The sequence below is a fragment of the Rhinopithecus bieti genome, unplaced genomic scaffold (assembly GCF_001698545.2).
Source record: "Rhinopithecus bieti isolate Rb0 unplaced genomic scaffold, ASM169854v2 scaffold_33066, whole genome shotgun sequence".
Taxonomy (NCBI): domain Eukaryota; kingdom Metazoa; phylum Chordata; class Mammalia; order Primates; family Cercopithecidae; genus Rhinopithecus; species Rhinopithecus bieti.
In genome coordinates this window covers 1,008,254-1,030,787 of record NW_016814098.1, presented here as the reverse complement: position 1 = coordinate 1,030,787, position 22,534 = coordinate 1,008,254, and the positions used below count along the sequence as shown (strand labels likewise).

Genomic DNA, 22,534 nt, shown 5'->3' with positions numbered 1-22,534 from the left:
GTGAGACAGAGTCTTGCTTTGTTGCCCAGGCTGGAGTGCAGTGGCGTGATCTCGGCTCACTGCATCCTCTGCCTCCCATGTTCAAGCGATTCTCCTGGCTCAGTCTCTGGAGTAGCTGGGATTACAGGCACCCATCACCATGCCTGGCTAATTTTTGCATTTTTAGTAGAGACGGGGTTTTACCATATTCGAGGCTGGCCTCGAACTTCTGACCTCGTGATCCACCTGTCCCCACCTCTCAAAAGTGCTGGGATTACAGGTGTGAGCCACCGCACCCAACTTTTTTTTTCCTCTTGAGACAGAGCCTTCGCTCTTGTTGCCCCAGCTGGAGTGCAGTGGTGTGATCTCACTCCGCCTCCTGGATTCAAATGATTCTCCTGCCTCAGCCTCCCGAGCAGCTGGGATTATAGGTGTGCACCACCATACCTGGCTAATTTTTTGTATTTTTGGTAGAGATGGGGTTTCACGATGTTGGCCAGGCTGTCCTTGGACTCCTGTCCTGAGGTGATCCTCCTGACTTGGCCTCCCAAAGTGCTGGGATTACAGGTGTGAGCCGCCACGCCCAGCAAGGTAAATACTTCTGTCAAGTCATTTTTTTCCTGATTGCAAAATATTAACTGTAGAATATATGGTACATATTTATTATATAAATACGTATGAATGTAAAAAGAAGGGTCTGTAACCCAACAACCTACAGACCATGTTTGCCTCGTGCGCCACACGTTCAGAGAAACTTCTGTAGCAACAAACTACAGAAATGAGCCCTGAAGGCATAGTCTTCCATTTTATTATTTTTAACATTACGTATAACCTGTTTCCTGTCACTTAAAAAAATACATTTCTGGCCGGGCACAGTGACTCATGCCTGTAATCCCAGCACTTTTGGGAGGCTGAGGTGGGTGGATCACTTGAGGTTAAGAGTTCAAGACCAGCCTGGCCAACATGGCAAAACCCTGTCTCTACTAAAAATACAAAAATCAGCTGGGTGTGGTGGCACATGCCTGTATCCCAGCTACTCGGGAGGCTGAGGCCAGAGAATGGCTTGAACCTGGGAGGCGTAGGTTGTGGTCAGCTGAGATTGTGCCACTGCACTCCAGCCTGGACGATAGAGCAAGACTCCGTCTCAAAAAAAAAAAAAAAGAAAAAAATGCTATTGAACTTACACAACAACATACCACCTGTTTTCTTATATTGGTAGACCAGTTATTTTGTTATCCAGTAGAATTACGTATAGCAAATTGTCTTTCTTATGTAAAACTATTTTACGGCAATTCATGGGACCCATTAAATGAGTCCCGCTAGTATATTTTTCTTTCTCTCCTTTGTTCTCTTTTTCTTTGCTTTCTAATACGGTCTTTCTTTCCTTTCTGATAGGGTCTTGCTTCCTTGCTCAGGCTGGAGTGTAGTGGTGTGTTGTAGCTCGCTGCATGCATCCTCGAACTCCTGGGCTCAGGCGATTCTTCCACCTCAGCCTTCTGAGTAGCAGAGACTACAGGCGAGCACCACCACGTCCAGCTAATGTTTAATTTTTTTTGTGGAGACAGGGTCTCGTTATGTTGCCCAGGCTGGTCTCAAAGCTTCTGGTCTCAAGTGATCTACCTGCCTTAGGCTCCCAATGTGTTGGGATTTATAGGCATGAGCCACTGTGCCTGGCCACTAGTATATTTTCTTAGAAACTCTTGAGGATGGTGTCCATTATGGCATCCACTGTCACTTATGTAATTCACATCCTTTTTTTTTGAGACGGAATTTCACTCCCGTTGCCCAAGCTGGAGTGCAGTGGCGCGATGTTGGCTTGCTGCAACCTCTGCCTCCTGGGTTCAAGCGCTTCTCCTGCCTCAGCCTCCCGAGTAGCTGGGATTACAGGCGCCCGCCATCACACCTGGCTAATTTTTTCTGTATTTTTTTTTTTGTATTTTTAGTAGAAACAGGGTTTCACTATGTTAGCCGGGCTGGTCTTGAACTCCTGACCTCAGGTGATCCACTTGCCTCGGCCTTCCAAAGTGCTGGGATTACAGACGTGAGCCACTGCGCCTGGCCCACATCTGTTTGTTTTAAGGAAAAACATGTTCTTCCAGACACATAGCTTGCCTTCAGAGAGTACTATAATAATAGTGATCATTAGGCTGTCTAGCTCTTAGTACGTTATTTGGTTTAATCTTTGCAATACCCTTATGACTCAGAAAATTAAGTATCTTGCCTAAGGTCACAGTCTTGGAAATGGCGAAGGGAAAATGCTAGCCCTTCAGCTCCAGGGCTCACAGGCTTTGGGGTCCTGCCATGCTCTGAATGCAGCCTGACTTCTTGTTTTTCAGGGATGTGAAAAATTAGCTCCTTGTTTTTGTCTGCCCATCTCCCTCACTACCATAATAGTGTTCACTTGTGATTCTTATAATTTTTTTCTCCCTTATTGCCACTTATTTCCTTAGGGTTGTTTTGTTTTGTTTTGTTTTGAGACAGTCTTACTCTGCCGCCCAGGCTGGAGTTCAGTGGTGCTATCTCGGCTCACTGCACCCTCCGTCTCCTGGGTTTCAAGTGATTCTCCTGCCTCAGCCTCCTGAGTAGCTGGGATTACAGGCTCCTGTCACCGTGTCTGGCTAATTTTTGTATTTTTAGTAGAGATGGGGTTTCACCATGTTGTCCAGGCTGGTCTGGAACTCCTAACCTAAGGTGATCCGCCCGCTTTGGCCTCCCAGTAGGTGTGAGCCACTGCGCCCAGCCATTTCCTTAGTTTTTAAACCTGCCTTAATTTTGTAAGGAAATCTGGGGTATACGAATATGCCTTTTCTGCCATTTAATCACAGTCTTTCTGAAGCTAGAAAACACTGACAGTACTGAGTGGATAGATGAAGTTCTGATTTAAGTATTCATTTAAACACAGTCCATTTCTCTTACTCTCGTGCTTTGATGGAATAATATTTATGAATATTGTGCACCGTGGTGATGTACACGTTCTGTCACTAGCACGCCTTAAGATTAAAGAGAAGTGCTTTTCCGCTTATCAAATATCATTTATAAACCTAACAGATTTAAAACTTTGTTCTCCATAGAATGTCTACTAGAGTCCTTTTAGCCACTCTTTCCATCCCTATTACTCCTGAGCGTACGGATATTGCTCGACTTCTGGATATGGATGGCATTATAGTTGAAAAACAGCGTCGCCTTGCAACACTACTAGGTCTTCAAGCCCCACCGACACGAATTGGCCTTATTAATGATATGGTTAGTATTAATTTGAGGATTTTTATAGCTTTGGGCAGAAAACTTTGTGGTCAGGTTTAATAACTCATGATTAAATACTAGGAATTCTGATTCAGTGCCGAGGGTTCTGATGTATGGACGGGGAAGCACTGGTGTCAGTCACCGTTCAGTTGAGGCAGTTCCGCTCCAGTAGGTGAGCGGGGGTTAAATTATTGGGAGTTTTGATGTAGCAGGACTTAGGTTGGCTCTGGGGAATACTGTGGGCCAGTCAGTGAGAGAAAAAGTAACGATGGGCAAGAAGGGTCATGGCTTATTTCATGGGAGCTCTAGGAAAACTAATTAAGCTGTGTGTGGGAAATATGAAGAGGCTAGGGGTATTAGTATGTTCTCGCACTGCTATAAAGAGATACCCGAGGCCGGCTGTGGTGGCTTATGCCTGTAATCCTAGCACTTTGGGAGGCTGAGTAGGTGGATCACCTGAGGTCAGGAATTCAAGATCAGCCTGGCAAACACGATGAAACCTGGTCTCTACTAAAAATACAAAAAATTAGCTGGGCGTAGTGGCGCACACCTGTAATCCCAGCTGCGCAGGAGGCTGAGTCAGGAGAGTTGCTGGAACCTGGGAGACGGAGGTTGCAATGAGCTGAGATTGTGCCGCTGCACTCCAGCCTGGGCGACAGAGTGAGAGTCCTTCTCAAACAAGCAGACAAATAAACGAAAAAGAAATACCCGAGACTGGGTAATTTATAGAGAAAAGAGATTTAATTGGCTCACGGTTCCACAGGCTGTATAGGAAGTATAGTGGCTTCTGCATCTGGGGAGACCTCAGGAAAATTACCGCCATGGTGGAAGGGGAACGGGAAGCAGGTATGGCTTATATGGCTGGAGCAGGAGAAAGGGAGGGGAAGGTACCACACATTTTGAACGACCAGATCTTGAGAGAACTCTTAATCATGAGGATGGGCCTAGGGGGATGGTGCTAAATCATTAGAAACTGCCCCCATGATTTAGTCACCTCCCACCAGGCCACACGCCAACATTGGAGATTACAGTTGAACATGAGATTTGGGTGGGTACACAGATCCAAACCATATCAGTAGGGGAGAAGGTAAGGTAGACTTACCTTCAGTGTCTGAACAACTAAAATATTTTCAACTTTTTTCTCTTTTAAACTTTCATTTTATGTTATTAAATAGTATGGACTTAATTAGGGTTATTCAGTGAAATTGTATGTGAAATACTTTTTAAAATGCAGATTTCTAGGTTTTACCCAGCAGATATAATACGAAAGTTTTAGAGTGTGGAGCCTAAGATGTGGAGGTGGTGGTGGTGGTGTTTTTGAGACGGGGTCTAACTCTGTTGCTCAGGCTGGGGTGCAGTGGTGCCATTTTAGCTCACTGTAACCACCACCTCCCAGGTTCAAGTGATTCTCCTACCTCAGCCTCCCAAGTAGCTGGAATTACAGGTGCGCACCACTGCAGTGGTTTTTTAATATTTTTAGTAGAGATGGGGTTTTGCCACGTTGGCTAGGCTGGTCTGGAACTCCTGGCCTCAAGTGATCCACCCCCCTCGGCTTCCCTAAGTGCTAGGATTACGGGTGTGAGCCACTGCGCTGGCCAGATTTGTGTATCTTTTCAGTGTTTCACATTGATGGAATTTTCCATTCAGTGGAAATTTGTTGAGTGCCTATTACGTGCCTAGAAAGTGAAACTGAAGGGAGAAGTTGTATTCTAGGGGAGCTTAGATTCTAGGGATTCTCATTGTAACAGTCTGACTTGGTTGTTAGAATCACCTCCAGTAGATTACTTTGGGATAAGAGAGAGAGGGATAAGTACTAGAGAAAAGTATTAAGGAAAAATCAACTTGGCTGTATGTTTACCAAAAATGGAGTTTAAATCATTAACAGTCCCTAATTCATGAATAGAGCAATTAAAGAAATCAAAAAGATAATGGCAAGCTCTCTCAGATATTTTAAAAATGTATTCTGAGGAATCACCTATATTCACTCTGGTAAAAGCTAGATAAAAGGCCTAAATTTTCTGCAGTAGTCAATATAAGTAAGAACAAATAGGTTTTCTAGATAGTGTCATTTTTCTTTTATGACAGAGTAATGCAGATTTGCTTTGTAGTTAACTTCTGCGAAGAGTCCCTGCAGAGCAGCTTTTTTTCTACTTTGTATGCCTCCATGTTTTTCTCTGCTGCCACTGCCCAGAGTTCAACTTTCTGTTTATGGGATGGATGCAGGACTCAGTGTAATAAAGCAACAGCAGTGTCTTGAGAAAACATTTGCTAATAAAAAATTGGCTTCTAATTTTTAAAGCTGAAGAAATGTGCCACACTGGAAAGATAATCCACGTCACCTTGCTGTTAAAGGTGATCTCGGCCAGGCGTGGTGGCTCACGTCTTTAATCTTAGCGGGTGGATCACTTCAGGTCAGGAGTTCGAAACCAGCTTGGCCATTGTGGTGAAGCCCCATCTCTACTAAAAATACAAAAAAAAAAAAAAAAAAAATTAGCTGGGCATGGCAGTGCGTGCGTGTAATCCCAGTTACTTGGGAGGCTGAGGCAGGAGAATCGCTTGAACCTGGGAGGCAGAGGTTGCAGTGAGCTGAGATCGTGCCACTGCATTCTAGGCTGGGTGACAGAGTGAGACTCCATCTCAAATAAAAAAAAAGATCTCTTAGACTTAGATGTAATATACTGCAATATGTTTTCCCAGAAGCGAAAGGCCGGAAGTAGAATTTAAGCCACTAAAGCTCTGTGAGCAAGTCAATCAGTGATCACTCATGGGTAGCATTGGACCGGCAGCGGGGGCATCTAGATTAGGGTCCTCATTGTGCCCATAGAGTGTAAACTTTTAGGAGGATACCCGTTAGTGTCACGTGAATGGATTAGCTGACTGCCAAGAGGCATTTATCAACTTCTTGAGTTGACCATATATCCAAGGTCAATACCTGAGCCTTAGGCTTCCATCACCAAATTTGTGAGACAGAGGGATTCCCTTATCACAGGAAAAGACTCAAACATTCCTAAGAGTGACTTTTAAATCAGAAAGTAAACCAATTGTGTATTTTAGTGAGAAATATAATTTCGTAGATTATGGCAACCTTTCACATTCCCTATTTGGAAGGGGAGCTACATGAATAATCTAAAATAACTTGATAGGAATGAAATTAGAGCTGTTAATTTTTTTTTTCTCTCTTAAAGGTAGATTCCAAGTTAGGGAATTTTATTTGTATGCATATACCACACCTTATTGTAGTCAAGATATATGGATGCTTATAAGGGGGAAGTGTTAGAATGGTATCAGTCTTGTACCCATTTTACATTAGAGTTAACCTTAGCCCTGAGTGCTCGTGTGTGTGGGCGCCCTCCTGACTTGGGGATGCGATCTGCCAACATTTGCCTCAGTTTTGTTACCCACTCTCTGTGGGTACACGTCTGTGCTTTGCTCTGTCCCTGCAGTTATTCTGTCCTTGGGTTAACAGTTCCTAAAAAAATGACATATTCCATGGTAAAATTGAAGTCCATATAAATGGGGTGGTATGTGAAATTCTTTTTCTCACAGTTAGGTTTGTGAGATTTATTCATGTGTTCTATGTAGTTGTTCTTTTTTGTGCATTTTTGTTTATTTTATGAACACATAATAATAGGATAGCACTATCCTATTTATGAGTATGTGAATTCTCCCCAGTTTGGAGCTATTAGAAATAGTGCTGTTGTGATCATTTTTGTGTGACAATTTATATAAAAGTAAAATTCTGGTATTTTCCTTGTTATTAGTAATAAAATATTCCGTTGGCCACAGTAGTTGTCTTTGTGAATACTTAATTGGTTGTAGTTGTGTTTTTTAGAGTTTCATTTCTTTTTTACATACCTGTGGGGCTTTTCACCGTAGGTTAGTGTGCATAGCGTGGGGCAAGAGACCCAGCATAGTTGTACTTTGGATTCATTTTTGGTAAATTTAGAGGAGGTTGAGGTTTGATGATTTTTTAAATCATTTTCCAGATTTCCAATGCTATCATTTATACTAAGTTCAGAATTTTAGTTGGAAAATTTCCTTTGGTAGTTACATCTTTTGTTTTGCTTACTGTAGGTCAGATTTAATGTACTACAATATGTTGTCCCAGAAGTGAAAGACCTTTACAATTGGCTTGAAGTAGAATTTAACCCATTAAAACTCTGTGAGCGAGTCACAAAGGTAAGCCTTTGTATATAAGTTTTGGTTACCACCATCAGAGTTGGCCTTATTGCAGTTTTGGGTTGTATTGATACTTGTTAAGAGAGAAGTTTTGTCCTATGTGTTGGAATTCAGTGCACATTTCATTGTCTTTTTTCTTTATTTCAAGAGAAAAGATATTTCTGATGTGCTAAACAAACATTTGGAGGTTAATTAGCAGCATGACTAATTTAGCCATTGCTGCCAGTCACCTTCAAACAAGTATCAGTAGCTTCATGATACATTTTGTATTTCTTTGCATTGGATGATGTTTTCGTATATTAAAAAAACTGAAAGAGTTTTAGATGTTTTAGTATCTATTATGTAGAAAGTATAATTCTCTTTCAACTTAATGAATTTTATAGGTTCTAAATTGGGTTAGGGAACAACCTGAAAAGGAACCGGAATTGCAACAGTATGTGCCACAACTGCAAAACAACACCATCCTCCGCCTTCTGCAGCAGGTAAAAATAAAGTGTTTTGTGGAAGAACTGGAATTTCCTTGATAGTGTGTGCTCATCATGAAACTAAAAACTGGAAAAATCTAGAACTGCCTAGGAAGTGAGAACCTCCCTGTGTTCTGCCCCTGCCAAAAATTAGTCTATTATATTAATTTGAAAATCAGAATTATTATGTTTACGTATTTTGTAGCGCACCACTTTTTTTTTGGTCAAACACTGTCTTTGGGCATTTTTCCTTGTTAGTAATGTACGGGCTACCTTATTCCATTTAAGGTACCGTGGTGTATTTATTCAGACTCTCTTGATGAAAACCTGTATTACTAGATTTTTTTTTTGTGTTAGAAGTCCTGTAGCATTGATCATCTTTCATACATATGTCTTTGCATACTTCTATTACTTTCTGTGGCATAAGAAGTGGAATTAGTCATACTGTTTATGGATTTAAAGCTTTAATAGCTATTCAGAACCCTGGATTAATAGATCCTCCCACCGTGAGTGAATGAGACAGCCGTTTCATATATTTTAGTCCAGGGGCTTAAATAAGTGCTCCCATTTTGTTTGCCATTTGTTTCATTTGGGAAGGAGGGCCTTTTATTATATTTTCATCTCAGTATTTATGCACGTGTCATTGACCTGCTTTCTTCTATATATGTGAGCAGTGTTATTTCTTATGTGCTATACAAATAATTGAAGGCTAATTAGCAGTATAACTATAAAAAGTAATGCTGCCAGTCTCCTTCAGACAAAAATTCTGTAAGAAGTGTTTAAATATATTCGGTAAGTAGCAGGTTTTTAGACTTTTTTTGTTTTACGACAACTAGGATTTGAAAAGATTATAGGTTTGAGGAATAGTATGGTAATGGTTCTCAAAGCATGGGGTTTAGAGTTGATAGTCTGGGATTAACATTCTGGCTTTGACAATGTACTGCTAACATAAATTCTCTGGCATAATTTCTACTTCCCATGAGTGTCATGAGATTGCACATAAAAAGTGCTGAATAAATAGTGACTAGTGTTATTAACCCTATGTTTTCTATGCAGGTGTCACAGATTTATCAGAGCATTGAGTTTTCTCGTTTGACTTCTCTGGTTCCTTTCGTTGATGCTTTCCAACTGGAACGGGCCATAGTAGACGCAGCCAGGCATTGCGACTTGCAGGTAGGTATGTGCTGTAAGGAGATAGGAGAAGGCCCTTGAGGACTAGAAAGACACGTATCTTTTGTTTCTCAGCTTTTGGTACAGTGATACCATTTTAAAGTTTACTGAGTGAACTTTTCCAGCTTTTGTATATGACGTTCTTCTGTTACTTTTTGACTTCACGCTTATGGATTTAACCATTGATAATTTAATTTTTAAAGGTTCGTATTGATCACACTTCTCGGACCCTGAGTTTTGGATCTGATTTGAATTATGCTACTCGAGAAGATGCTCCGATTGGTCCTCATTTGCAAAGCATGCCTTCAGAGCAGATAAGAAATCAGCTGACAGCCATGTCCTCAGTACTTGCAAAAGCACTTGAAGTCATTAAACCAGCTCATATACTGGTATGCATCTTCCCAGGGAAATAAATCCCAGAAGTTTTGAGGGACTCTTGCGCCATGTCTTTCACAAAGAGGTTTGAGACAGTATCTGAGAGAAGGGATTTATGATATATTTCCTGTAGAATTGTACTTGGTAGTTTTGTTATTTGATCAAATACACAAATCACTGAGCTTTCTTCCATCGAACAAAATACTCCTCTGTGTAGGTAATGTAAAAGTATGGATTATGTTACAGAAACAGCAGAGTAGACATAGGATTCCTCAAATAATGAAGTACAGTGAGTGGATTTTTCCCTCCTGCTTAAGTTATTTCTTTCTTTCTTTCTTTTTTTTTTTGTTGTTGTTTGAGATGGAGTCTCACTCTGTCACCCATGGTGGAGTGCAGTGACGCCATCTCGACTCACTGCAATCTCCACCTCCTGAGTTCAAGCAATTCTTGTACCTCAGCCTACCGTGTAGCTGGGACTACAGGCACGTACCACGTGCCCAGCTAATGTTTTATATTCTTAGTAGAGATGGGGTTTCACCATGTTGGCCATGCTTGTCTCAAAACTCCTGACTTCAAGTGATCCACCCACCTTGGCCTCCCAAAAGTGCTGGGATTACAGGTGTGAGCCACTACCCGTAACAAGTTATTTCTTGTTTGTGAGCTCTGTTAATGAACACCTAAGGTAGGTTTGGTGCAGTGAAAAGTTGTCTTAGCCAGGAGAGTTTCTTTAGCTGCATCATTGCTATTAAAAGACTGAGTAGGAGCAGCACCATAGCATTTGATACCGAAAACAAACAGCTTGGATAGTGTCATCTTCCATTATCAAATGCAGATGCATAGAAAATGCATCAGGATTATTTTGTAATTTCTTTAATGCCTAATACCAGAGAATGTTAATTTTGGTCATTTAAAAAAATTCATTTGTTTTTGAAGCAAGAGAAAGAAGAACAGCATCAGTTGGCTGTTACTGCATACCTTAAAAATTCACGAAAAGAGCACCAGCGAATCCTGGCTCGCCGCCAGACAATTGAGGAAAGAAAAGAGCGCCTTGAGAGTCTGAATATTCAGCGTGAGAAGGAAGAATTGGAACAGAGGGAAGCTGAACTCCAGAAAGTACGGAAGGCTGAGGAAGAGAGGCTGCGCCAGGAAGCTAAGGAGAGAGAGAAGGAGCGTATCTTACAGGAACATGAACAAATCAAAAAGAAAACTGTTCGAGAGCGTTTGGAGCAGATCAAGAAAACAGAACTGGGTGCCAAAGCATTCAAAGATATTGACATTGAAGTATGTAGCATTTTAGTCATTAAAATGCTAGTTTTATCCAGGTATTTTGTACTCTTAGAACCATAGTCCTGTACCATTTGTTGGCTTGTTGAGTTATTTCACACATTTTGGTACAGCTAGTTATGACTAAATCTGTGAGTAGGCATATGTTTATTGCTCTGGGAAGTTTTGTGTTTTTTTTTTTTTTGAGATGGAGTCTCTTGTTGCCCAGGCCGGAGTATAGTGACGTGATTTCGGGTCACTGCAACCTCAAGTGATTCTCCTGCTTCAGCCTCCCAAGTAGTTGGGATTGCAGGCACCTGCCACCACACCCAGCTAATTTTTTGTATTTTTAGTAGAGACAGCTTTTCACCATGATGGCCAAGCTGGTCTCGAACTCCTGACCTCAGGTGACCTGCCTGCCTCAGCCTCTCAAAGTGCTGGGATTACAGGCGTGAGTCACCGCACCCAGCCTGCTCTGTGCAGTTTTAACTACTATATATTAATCACAGAACAGGTTGCGTATCCCTTACCCAAAATGCTTGAGAGCAGATACCTTTCAGATTTTGGATTTTTTTGGATTTTGGAATATTTGCATGTATGTATAATGAGATATTTTGGGGATTGGAGTAAAGTCTAAACACGAAATTAATTTGTTTTATAGACTTTTTTTTTTTTTTTCTTCGTGGGAGATAGTCTCACTCTGTTGCCCAGGTTGGAGTACAGTGGTATGATATTGGCTCACTGCAACCTCTGCCTCCCAGGTTCAAGCAGTTCTCTAGCCTCTGCCTCCCAAGTAGTCAGGATTATAGGGGTGTGCCACCACGCCTGGCTAGGTTTTGTATTTTTTGTAGAGATGGGGTTTCACCATGTTGGCCAGGCTGGTCTTCAGCTCCTGACCTCAAATGATCTACCTGCCTCAGCCTCCCAAATTGCTGGGATTACAGGTGCGACCCACCACACAAGGCCTGTTTCATAGACTTCTTATACACATAGCCTGAAAGTAATTTTGTACACTATTTTACATAATTTTGTGCGTGAAACAAAGTTTTAATGCATTTTTACTGACCTGTCACCTGGGTCAGGTGTGGAATTTTACACTTGTGGCACCGTGTTGGTGGTCAGAAAGTTTTAAAATTTGGAGCATTTCAGATTTTGGGTTTTCTGATTAGGTTTGCTTACCCTGTTTAGTAGAGTGTGGGTAGATGTAGGTTGGAGGAGTGAGAAAAAGATGTATGGATATTTTTTTCCTTATGGTCAAGTGGAAATAAGGCTATTGTATAAGTGTTTTTACATTTCCTAAATTATTGTCCATTGTAACAATGAAAGCAATTTAGGATTTTATTCTAGAAAGCAGTGAGTTATGTTAGGCATTGCTTGTTTATCCTTATTAACAATTGTGCATTTGTATTACCTTTTAGGACCTTGAGGAATTGGATCCAGATTTTATCATGGCTAAACAGGTTGAACAACTGGAGAAAGAAAAGAAAGAACTTCAGGAACGCCTAAAGAATCAAGAAAAGAAGGTAAATGAAAGGATTGGTAAACCTTTAACATACCGAGTTAAGAGAGATTTTTAAAAACTACATGTGTTGTCATGTCATTCAGATTGACTATTTTGAAAGAGCCAAACGTTTGGAAGAAATTCCTTTGATAAAGAGCGCTTACGAGGAACAGAGAATTAAAGACATGGATCTGTGGGAGCAACAAGAGGAAGAAAGAGTAAGTTTTAATTTAATTGTAATATTTTAGATTGTAATTAAATCCTCTGCCAGTGATGGAACCAAGCATTCAGAATTGCTTTATTTTGTATTCTTCCGCTAGAAATGGTGCTCTAATGGCTGCCTATGGACAGATTGGTAGAAAGATGGAACATTTCACGATAGAGATTACAAACGAAACTTAGAAACAAAGGACAACTGAAAAGCCCATTTTACAAAAAACTGCTTTATGTACACTTTAAATGGGTAAATTGTATGGCATGTTTATACAACTCATAGTTTTCAGTTTACTTGCAGAATTGTGCAGCCATCTCCACAATCTAATTTTAAAACATATCTCAAAAAGAAGTTCTAAGCCATTAGCAGTAGTCATCCCTATTCTTCCCCACCACCCCAGCCCTAGGCAACCGCTAAACTACTCCTTTAGATTTGCTGCTTCTGGACATTTTATGTAAATGGAATTGTGTACTGTGTGGTCTTTTGTGACTAAACAGGTCATTCCGTAGTTTTGTTAATTTATAGTGTGTATTATATTTACTTAATGATACAAAAGCAGGGTTTACAAATGCTTATGGCACCAAATATGTAATAAAAGTGAGTGAACAGATCTGGTTTAAAAAAGTAACCATAAGCAGGAGACAAACATCAGTGTAGAATGTAATAGGAGAATGCAACCTTTTCTTGGTTTCATCTGAATGTTGTCACCTGGAGATTAATGGACCTAGGATTGCCAGCTCTTCCCATTTTTTCAGAAGTTGGAATTTTTGTGATAATTCTCTTAACATGTAAATATTAAAAACTAATTAGAAAAGTGCTGCAGACCAAATTGGGCTGATTTGGAGCCTTCCATTTTTTCACATAGGGCAGAATGGAAATAGCCATATATCATCTTGCATTGATTAAAATGCCTTTAAAAATTAAACCATGGTGTTTGGTATTACCATGTCATATTTATTATTTTATTTTATTTTATTTTATTTTATTTTATTTTATTTTATTTTATTTTAATTTTTTGAGACGGAGTCTAGCTCTGTTGCCCAGGCTGGAGTGCAGTGGCCGGATCTCAGCTCACTGCAAGCTCCGCCTCCCGGGTTCACGCCATTCTCCTGCCTCAGCCTCCCAAGTAGCTGGGACTACAGGCGCCTGCCACCACGCCCGGCTAATTTTTTTGTATTTTAGTAGAGATGGGGTTTCACCGTGTTAGCCAGGGTGGTCTCGATCTCCTGACCTCGTGATCCGCCCGTCTCGGCCTCCGAAAGTGCTGGGATTACAGGCGTGAGCCACCGCGTCCGGCCAATTTTATTTTATTATATATAGGCAAATCTTGTTTTATTGTGCTTCACTTTATTGTGCTTTTGTGGTGTTACCCAGACAGGTCTCAAAGTCCTGGGCTCAAGCGAATCTCCTGGCTGGGCCTCCCAAAGTGCTGTGATTATGGGTGTGAGCCACCATGCCTCCTCCAGCCCCCCCATATTATTATTTTTATTCTTATTTTTTCTTTTACAAATTAAAAGTTTGTAGTAACCTTGTATTGAGCAAGTCTGTTGACACCATTTTTCCAACAGCATGTGTTCATTTCATGTCTCTGTCACATTTTGGTATAATTCTCAAAGTATTTCATACTTTTTCATTACTATATTTGTTATAGTGATCAGTGATCTTTGATGTTACTGTTGTAATTATTTTGGGGTGCCACGCACCACTCTCATATAAGGCGGTGAACTTAATCTGTAAGTGTTGTGTCTCTTCTGACTGTTCTACTGACTGGCCATTTCCTGACTATCTCTCCCTGTCCTTGAGCCTTCCTGTTATTCCCCGAGACATTTATATATATATATATATATATATTTGAGACAGTTTCATTCTGTCGCCCAGGCTGGAGTGCAGTGGTGCAGTCTTGGCGCACTGCAGCCTCTGCCCCACCAGGATCAAGTGATTCTCCAGCCTCAACATTCCAAGTGTGTTTTCAGTGGAGACGGGGTCACCATGTTGGCTGGGCTGGTCTTGAACTCCTGACTTCAAGTGTTCCGCCTGCCTCAGCCTCCCAAAGTGCTGGGATTATAGGCGTGAGCCACTATATGCCTGGCTCCTGAGACATAATACTGAAATTAGGCTAATTAACAATCCCACAATGGCTTTTAAGTGTTCGAGTGAAGAGTCGCCTGTCTCTCACTTTAAATCAAATGCTAGAAATGATTAAGCTCAGTGAGGAAGGCCTGTTGAAAGCTAGGCCTCTTGAACTAATCAAGTTGTGAATGCAAAGGAAAAGTTCTTGAAATTAAAAATGCTACTCCAGTGAACACATAAACAGTGAGAAAGTGAAACAGCCTTATTGCTGACATGGAAAAAGTTTCATTGGTCTGGATCACACCAGCCACAACATTCCCTTCAGCCAAGCCTGATCCAGAGCAAGGCTCTAACGCTCAACAGTTAATACTACAAAGGCTGACAGAGGTTAGAAAGCTGCAAAAGGCTGGGCCTGGTGGCTCATGTCTGTAATCTCAGGACTTTGGGAGGTCGAGGTGGGCGGATCACTTGAGGTTAGGAGTTTGAGACCAGCCTGGCCAACATGGCAAGATGCCATCTCGACTAAAAATACAAACATTAGCCGTGCGTGGTGGCAGACATGTGTAATCCCAGACACTCAGGAGGCTGAGGCAGGAGAATTGCATGAACCTGGGAGGCAGAGGTTTCAGTGAGCTGAGATTGTGCCACTGCACTCCAGCCTGGGGAACCGAGGGAGACTCTATCAATAAATGTATAAATATATATCTATATATGTAAATAAATAAGGGAAGCTGCAGAAGGAAAGTATGAAGCTAGCAAAAGTTGGTTCATAAGGTTTAAGGAAAACCGTTTTTATAACATGAAAGTACAATGTGGAGCAGCAAGTGCTGATGGAGGAGCTACAGCAAGTTATTCAGAAGATTTCGCTGAGATAGTTGATGAAGGTGGCTACACTAAACGAGATTTTCTTGCTGTTTTGAGAGACGGGGTCTCGCTGTATCACCCAGGCTGGAGTGCAGTAGCGCGATCTCAGCTCCCTACGTCTACCCCCTGGACTCAAGTGCCCACTTCAGCCTCCTGAGCAGCTGGGACTACTGGCATGAACCACCATGCCAGCTTTTTTTTTTGTATTTTTAGTGGAGACGGGGTTTCGCCAGGCTTCCCAGGCTGGTCTCAAACTCTGGAAGTCAAGCAGTTCGCCTGCCTCAGCCTCCCAAAGTGTTGGGATTACAGGGGTCACCCATGGTGCCCAGCCAATAGATTTTCAGTGTAGATGAAACAACCTTCTGTTGGAAGAAGATGGCCAACTAGGTCTTTCATATGTAGAGAGAAGTCAGTGCCAGGCTTCAGAGCACTGAAGGGTATGCTCACTGTTTAGGGGTTAATGCAGCTGCTAACTGGAAGTTGAAGCCAATTCTCATCATTCCAAAAATCCTAGGGTCCTTAAGAATTATGCTGCATCTACCTTTTCTGTGGTCTGTGCATGAAAGAACAAAGCCTGAATGACAGCATATCTGTTAATAGCATGGTTTGCTGAATATTTTAAGCCCCCTGTTGAGACCTACTGCTCAAAAAAAGAAAGAGTTTTCAGAATATTGCTGCTCATTGACAATGCATCTGATCATATGACAGCTCTGATGGGGATGTATAAAAGAGATTAATGTTTGTATTCATGCCTGTTAACACAGTATGCATTCTGCAGCCCATAGATCTAGGGATAACTTTTGTCTTTCAGGTCTTATTATTTAAGAAATACATTTCATAAGGCTGTAGCTGCCATAGTGTTTCCTTTGATGGATCTGGGCAAAGTACATTGCAAACCTGCTGAAAGGAATTCTTCATTCCAGATGCCATTAGGACCATTTGTGATTTGTGGGAGGAGGTCAAAATATCAACATTAGCAAGAGTTTGGAAGAAGTTGATTCCAAGCCTCATGGATGACTTGGAGGGGTACATGAGTAGAGTGGAGAAAATAATTGCAGATGTGGTGAAAACAGCAAGAGAAGTAGAGTTAGATGTATACGCCGGGTGGGGTGGCTCACACCTCTAATCCCAGCTCTTTGGGAGACTGAGGTGGGCAGATTGCATGAGTCCAGGAGTTGGAGACCAGCCTGGGCGACATGGTGAAAACTTGTCTCTACAAAAAAATAGGAAAATTAGCCAGGCGTGGTGGAGTGTGCCTGCAGTTCTAGCTACTTGGGAGGCTGAGGTGGGAGGATGTGGAGGTTGCAGTGAACTGAGCTGGTGCCATTGGACTCCAGTGCTTGGGTGACAGAGACAGACCCTGTCTCAAAAAAAAAAAAAAAAACCCCAAAAAAAAAACCCACAAAAAAAGACTATAACCTGAAGATGTGACTGAATTGCTGCAATCTCCTGATAAAGCTTGACTGGGTGAGGAGTTGCTTCTTATGGATGAGCAAAGTAAGTGGTTTCTTGAAATTTCCTGGTGAAAATGCTACGAACATTGTTGACCTGGCAACAAAGGATTTAGAATATTCCGTAAATGTAGTTGATAAAGCAGCAGCAGGGTGTGAGAGGATTGGATCAAACTGAAATTCTTCTCTTTTTTTTTTTTTGAGACGGAGTCTCGCTCTGTCGCCCAGGCTGGAGTGCAGTGGCTGGATCTCAGCTCACTGCAAGCTCCGCCTCCCGGGTTCACGCCATTCTCCTGCCTCAGCCTCCCGAGTAGTTGGGACTACAGGCGCCCGCCACCTCGCCCGGCTAGTTTTTTGTATGTTTTAGTAGAGACGGGGTTTCACCATGTTAGCCAGGATGGTCTCGATCTCCTGACCTCTTGATCCACCCATCTCGGCCTCCCAAAGTGCTGGGATTACAGGCTTGAGCCACCGCGCCCGGCCCCGAAATTCTTCTCTTAAGTTAAAAACGGTCAACCAGTGCCACATGCTGGATAAATCTTTTGTAAGAGGTTGCAATCGGTGTGGCAAACTTCATTGTTACCTATTTTAAGAAATTACCATAGTCATCCCATCCTTTAGTACCTGCCACTCTGATCAGTCAACAGTCGTCAACATTGGGGCAAGACTCTCCACTAGCAGAAAGATGATGACTCATTGAAGGCTCAGGTGATCACTAGCATTTTTTAGGAATAAAATATTTTTTGTTTTCTTTGAGAACAGGAGTCTCATCATGTTGTCCAGGCTGATCTTGCACTGTTGGGCTCAAGTGATTCTCTTGCCTCAGCGTACTACTGCATCCCACTTACAGTATTTTAAAATTAAAGTTTGTACATTGGTGTTTTAGACATGCTGTTGTATACTTTGATAGATTGTAAACTTTTATATGCATCGGATAACCAAAAAATCTGTGTTACTTGCTTTATTGCAATATTTTCTTTATTGTGGTGGTCTAGAACCAAACCTGCAGTGCCTCCAAGGTGTGTCCGTATCGTATATCATAGTTTTTCCTTTGTAAAGTTCCTGGTGTCGTGGGGCTAAAAAGTGTCTCTCCTAAATGCCTCAGGATTACTTTGTCTACCTCTTGCCCCTTGTTGTCTTCTGGGGACCTGTTGACATGGATGGTAGTTAATGCTTTTGTTTTTATGGCATGATAGAAGGGGCAATGAAGCAGCTTCTAATTTTTCAAGAGTATTTGTCAGTAATTTGGGGTTGATGAGTAAAAAAAAGTGATGCTTTGAAATTTCACTGTATTTTGTACTTGCAGATTACTACAATGCAGCTAGAACGTGAAAAGGCTCTTGAACATAAGAATCGAATGTCACGAATGCTTGAAGACAGAGATTTATTTGTAATGCGACTCAAAGCTGCACGGCAGTCTGTTTATGAGGTGAGCTTGCTGATTTTTGGGAAATGTTGATTCGTGAGCTTTCTAGTATTGGCTTAAGTGTTCTCCCTTAACAAATTGGTATATTCTGTCTTGAGTTACTATGTATAACGGTCATTCAAGTAATAGTAGAACTTTTTGATTAATATTTTGTAAGCAAAACAATCACCTAAAGAAATTGTTCTAAAGGTGAAAGTTGAATGCATAGTTTAATACAAGTTTTGTTTACTGTTTTTGTTAGAAATGAAAAAACTAGATCAAAATGTCCCGGGCTTAAGTTCTAATTTGATCATTGAATTTATTTTGTATAAAGAAACCCACTGGATGTAGATAATATCAACAGTTTAAATTTTTTAAAATTCGGCCTGCTGACTAGTTAATGGTCATTTTAGAGTTTTTGTTCTGAGAGGTTGCTTTCAATGATTCTAATACACTTGAGAGTCTTTTGTAAACCTAATAGCTTTCTGCTAGTTTGTTGCTCTTGACAAATGTGTCCTTTTTGGGTTGGGGGTTACCTCGATTGCAGGAAAAACTTAAACAGTTTGAAGAGCGATTAGCAGAAGAAAGGCATAATCGATTGGAAGAACGGAAAAGGCAACGTAAAGAAGAACGCAGAATAACATATTATAGAGAAAAAGAAGAGGAGGAGCAAAGAAGGGCAGAAGAACAAATGCTAAAAGGTACGCAGGTCGAAAAGGATTGGAGGGGTGCTAATGCAAGGTTGGTGTTAGATCTAGTTTTTAGTCATCTTATGTAGAAAATACAGGAATCAAGGTAATTGGCCTTTTAGCATGGTAATTAACTGGATCTCAGAACCCAGTTTGCTGTATGTGAAGTCATCTACCAACATTTCCCCACACATTTGATGTTCTTTTAAAAATTAATACTTTTTGTTTTTTATCACCGTATTCTGTGTATTAACATTTATTGAGGAATACATTCCAGATGATGGCTGTTAAATGATGCTGTATCTGGAATCCCAGATTGCTCAGGAATTCTAGTATCTTACTACAAAACTATAGTTGAGGGGTGTAGTACTTGTTTTATTGACTGTGTTCTGTCATGTAGCTGATTACAAACTATTTTAAAATTCTTTTACTTGTACACTATGCTACCTGTTTAATACCAGACAAGTAGAACTAGCATTAGGGGAAGATATGGCTGGGAGGCACACTTAGTAACCTAATCAATGGTCTAGAGCGGGAAGAGAGAGAGCGCGCTGAACGAGCAAAGCGTGAGGAAGAACTCCGAGAGTATCAGGAGCGGGTGAAGAAATTAGAAGAAGTGGAAAGGAAAAAACGCCAAAGGGAGTTGGAAATTGAAGAACGAGAACGTCGTAGAGAGGAAGAGAGAAGACTTGGCGATAGTTCACTTTCTAGAAAGGTGAGTATAGAGTTTATTGATTTTCTTTTGTTTTAATGTGATTTTTTTTTTTTTTTTTTGGTTGAGGCACAGTCTTGCTCTGTCACCCAGGTTGCCCAGACTGGAGTGCAGTGGTGCAATCTCAGCCTGCGGATTCAAGTGATTCTTGTGTCTCAGCCTCCTGTGTAGCTGAGATTACAGGCGCATGCCACCATGCCTGCCTGATTTTTGTAATTGTGATGTATTTTTATCACCCAGTTCTCTTCCATGATACTGATTTAAATCAGTTATTTTCCCATCTCTCTCTCTTTTTTATTTTTTTTTATTTTTTATTTTTATTTTATTTTATTTTTTTTTGAGACAGTCTCACTTCATTGCCCAGGCTGGAGTGCAGTGTTGTGATATCTATGTCGCCTCCCTGCAACCTCTGCCTCCCAGGTTCAAGCCATTCTCCTGCTTCAGCCTTCCGAGTAGTTGGAATTATAGGCACCCAACACCATGCCTGGCTAATTTTTGTATTTTTAGTAGAAAACACAAAATTTTCTACTAAAATTAGAAACGTGGTTTCACCATGTTGGTCTTGAATTCCTGACCTCAAACGATCTGCTTGCCTCGGCTTCCCAAAGTGCTGGGATTGCAGGTGCGAGCCACTGCACCCAGCCCATGTTCACCTCTCTTTTTAATGTGGTAGTTTTCACTTCCCAAAGAACAGAAGGCACCTAAGGGGGAAAAGTATACTTGTCTTAGCAAAGATGGAATTTTACAGGGTTAAGCATACTTCTGTGTGTGCGTGTCATGAAAGTTTTGTCCATGGCACTGCTGAGTTTGCTACAGAAGAGGGAGTGTTGCTGAGTTCCTTGAAAGACATCATCGTCTGGCTGGGCGTGGTGGCTCATGCCTGTAATCCCAGCACTTTGGCAGGCCGAGGCATGCGGATTGCGAGGTCAGGAGTTCTAGACCAATCTGACCAACGTGGTAATACCCTGTTTCTACTAAAAATACAAAAATTAGCCGGGTGCGGTGGTGGCTCGTGTAATCCCAGCTACTCAGGAGGCTGAGGCAGGAGAATTGCTTGAACCCAGGAGGTGGAGGTTGCAGTGAGCCGAGATCACGCCACTGCACTCGAGCCTGGGTGACAGAGCAAGACTCTGTCTCGGGGGAAAAAAAAAAGACATCATCGTGAATTTAGAGGATGATGAGTTCTGTAGCTCCTTGGTAGGTAAAGACGTGTTTGTTGGCCAGCAGCTGTCAGCAGCACCTGGGAACTTGTTAGAAACGTAGACTTTCAGGTCCAGCCCCAAAACTTCTGAATCAAAGTATGCAATTTAACAGGATTCCTAGGTGATTCAAACTCAGCTCTAAATGCTGATTTTTAATTGCACTAAGGTTCAGAACGGACCTGTGTTCCCTTCTCTGTCTTGTGTCTGGAATTCCCGCTCCTGATTGGTGTTACTGGTATCTGCTTTGTCACAGCTTTGAACCTGCTCTTCCTTTTTTCTTTTCCTACATTACTGCCTTAATTCAGATTTTTCTTACCTGCAGTACTTGTTGGTCTACTTACTAGTCTTCCTCATCATCATCATCTTCCTTCCTCCAGCTTCAGACCTTCCTCTATGTTGTCATCTGCTTGATTTTTCATAATACAGCATGTTTGATCACTGTGCCTGCTGTTGGGCTTCAGACCTTTCATTGGTTGATACTCATTACTGAGAGCCAAAGGTTTTAAAACACGCCTTAGCAGTCTTTCGTGTTGCTGCCGTTTTCATCAGTTTCGTCTGACACTATTTTCTTCTTAGTCACCTGTGCACCAGCCATTGGAGAGCAAGTTTTCTGCTTTATTCTTTGTCTGTGGCATCTGTCTGCACGCTTTTCCTTTTGCTTGGGGGGTGCCCTGTTTGCTCCTTAAAGTATTGCTTGCTTACCTTTCACTCAAAAAGCTCAAGGATATCTTGCATGCCTTTTCTCTGCTCCTCTGTTTTTGCCACACCTGTATCAAATGCTTATCTGTATGCCTAGACTTGATACTAGTTATTTATGTGTCTTCAGTTTAGGTTATTCTTACTGCTAATTTGTAGTTTTAATTCCTTGGTATTCAGTAAATGTGGTCTGTATGATTTACGAGTTTGTGGAATTTAATAATACATTTTCCTTTGTGGTCTAAAACCATGGTCAGGTTTTTATGAATTTTGTTTCTGTTGGGCACAAAGTTCTATGTGTGCATGAAATCAGCTGTTCTGTTGTTTAAATCTGCTGCACCTTGTTAGTTTATGGGAATGTCTCCTTAGGAATGTGAGGAAGCTTCTGAGATTATCCTTTTAGTTAGCATTTGCACATGTGTTTGTCCACCCTTTTGTACATTTTCAGCCTCTTGTTTCTGTTTTATGTCCCCTCTGCGCCCCCCCCGCCCCCACACCTTCCCTTTTTTGGGGAGAGTATAGTTTAATTTACTTGCATGTAACATGGTAACTAGTGTATTTGGTTTTATTCCTAACACTTGCTTTGGAGCTTTTTATTTGCTTCTGTGTCCCTGGCACCACTTCCTTTTTCTTTAAGCCAAACTTGAAGAACTTTTCTAGGTTTTTGTTTTGTTTTGTTTTGTTTTTTTGAGATAGAGTCTCTCTCTGTTGCCCAGGTTGGAGTGCAGTGGCACAATCTCAGCTCACTGCAACCTCCGCCTCCCGGTTTCAAGCAATTCTCCTGCCTCAGCCTCCCGAGTAGCTGGGATTACAGGCGCGCGCCAACATGCCTGGCTAATGTTTGTATTTTTAGTAGAGATGGGGTTTTTCACTATGTTGGCCTGGCTGGTCTCGAACTCCTGACTTCGTGATCCACTCGCCTCATCCTCCCAGAGTCCTGGGATTACAGGCATGAGCCACCATGCCTGGCCTCTAGGTTCACTTTTATTTTCTCTATTCCACTAATTTTTTTTTTTTTTTTTTGAGGCGGAGTCTCGCTCTGTCGCCCGTACTGGAG

General features: G+C 41.5%; 1 protein-coding gene across 1 annotated transcript in view; it reads left to right on the top strand.

The window, feature by feature from the left end:
- Positions 1-22,534, top strand: part of EIF3A (eukaryotic translation initiation factor 3 subunit A) — a 55,437-nt gene that overhangs the window by 14,970 nt on the left and 17,933 nt on the right. Inside the window, exons 7-17 of the mRNA XM_017849770.1 lie at positions 3,051-3,222; positions 7,297-7,401; positions 7,785-7,883; positions 8,922-9,038; positions 9,239-9,424; positions 10,344-10,691; positions 12,092-12,196; positions 12,279-12,392; positions 18,080-18,202; positions 18,726-18,879; positions 19,398-19,582. Of these exons, the coding sequence (XP_017705259.1) occupies positions 3,051-3,222; positions 7,297-7,401; positions 7,785-7,883; positions 8,922-9,038; positions 9,239-9,424; positions 10,344-10,691; positions 12,092-12,196; positions 12,279-12,392; positions 18,080-18,202; positions 18,726-18,879; positions 19,398-19,582 (1,708 nt within the window). The remainder of the gene's footprint in view (positions 1-3,050; positions 3,223-7,296; positions 7,402-7,784; positions 7,884-8,921; positions 9,039-9,238; positions 9,425-10,343; positions 10,692-12,091; positions 12,197-12,278; positions 12,393-18,079; positions 18,203-18,725; positions 18,880-19,397; positions 19,583-22,534) is intronic.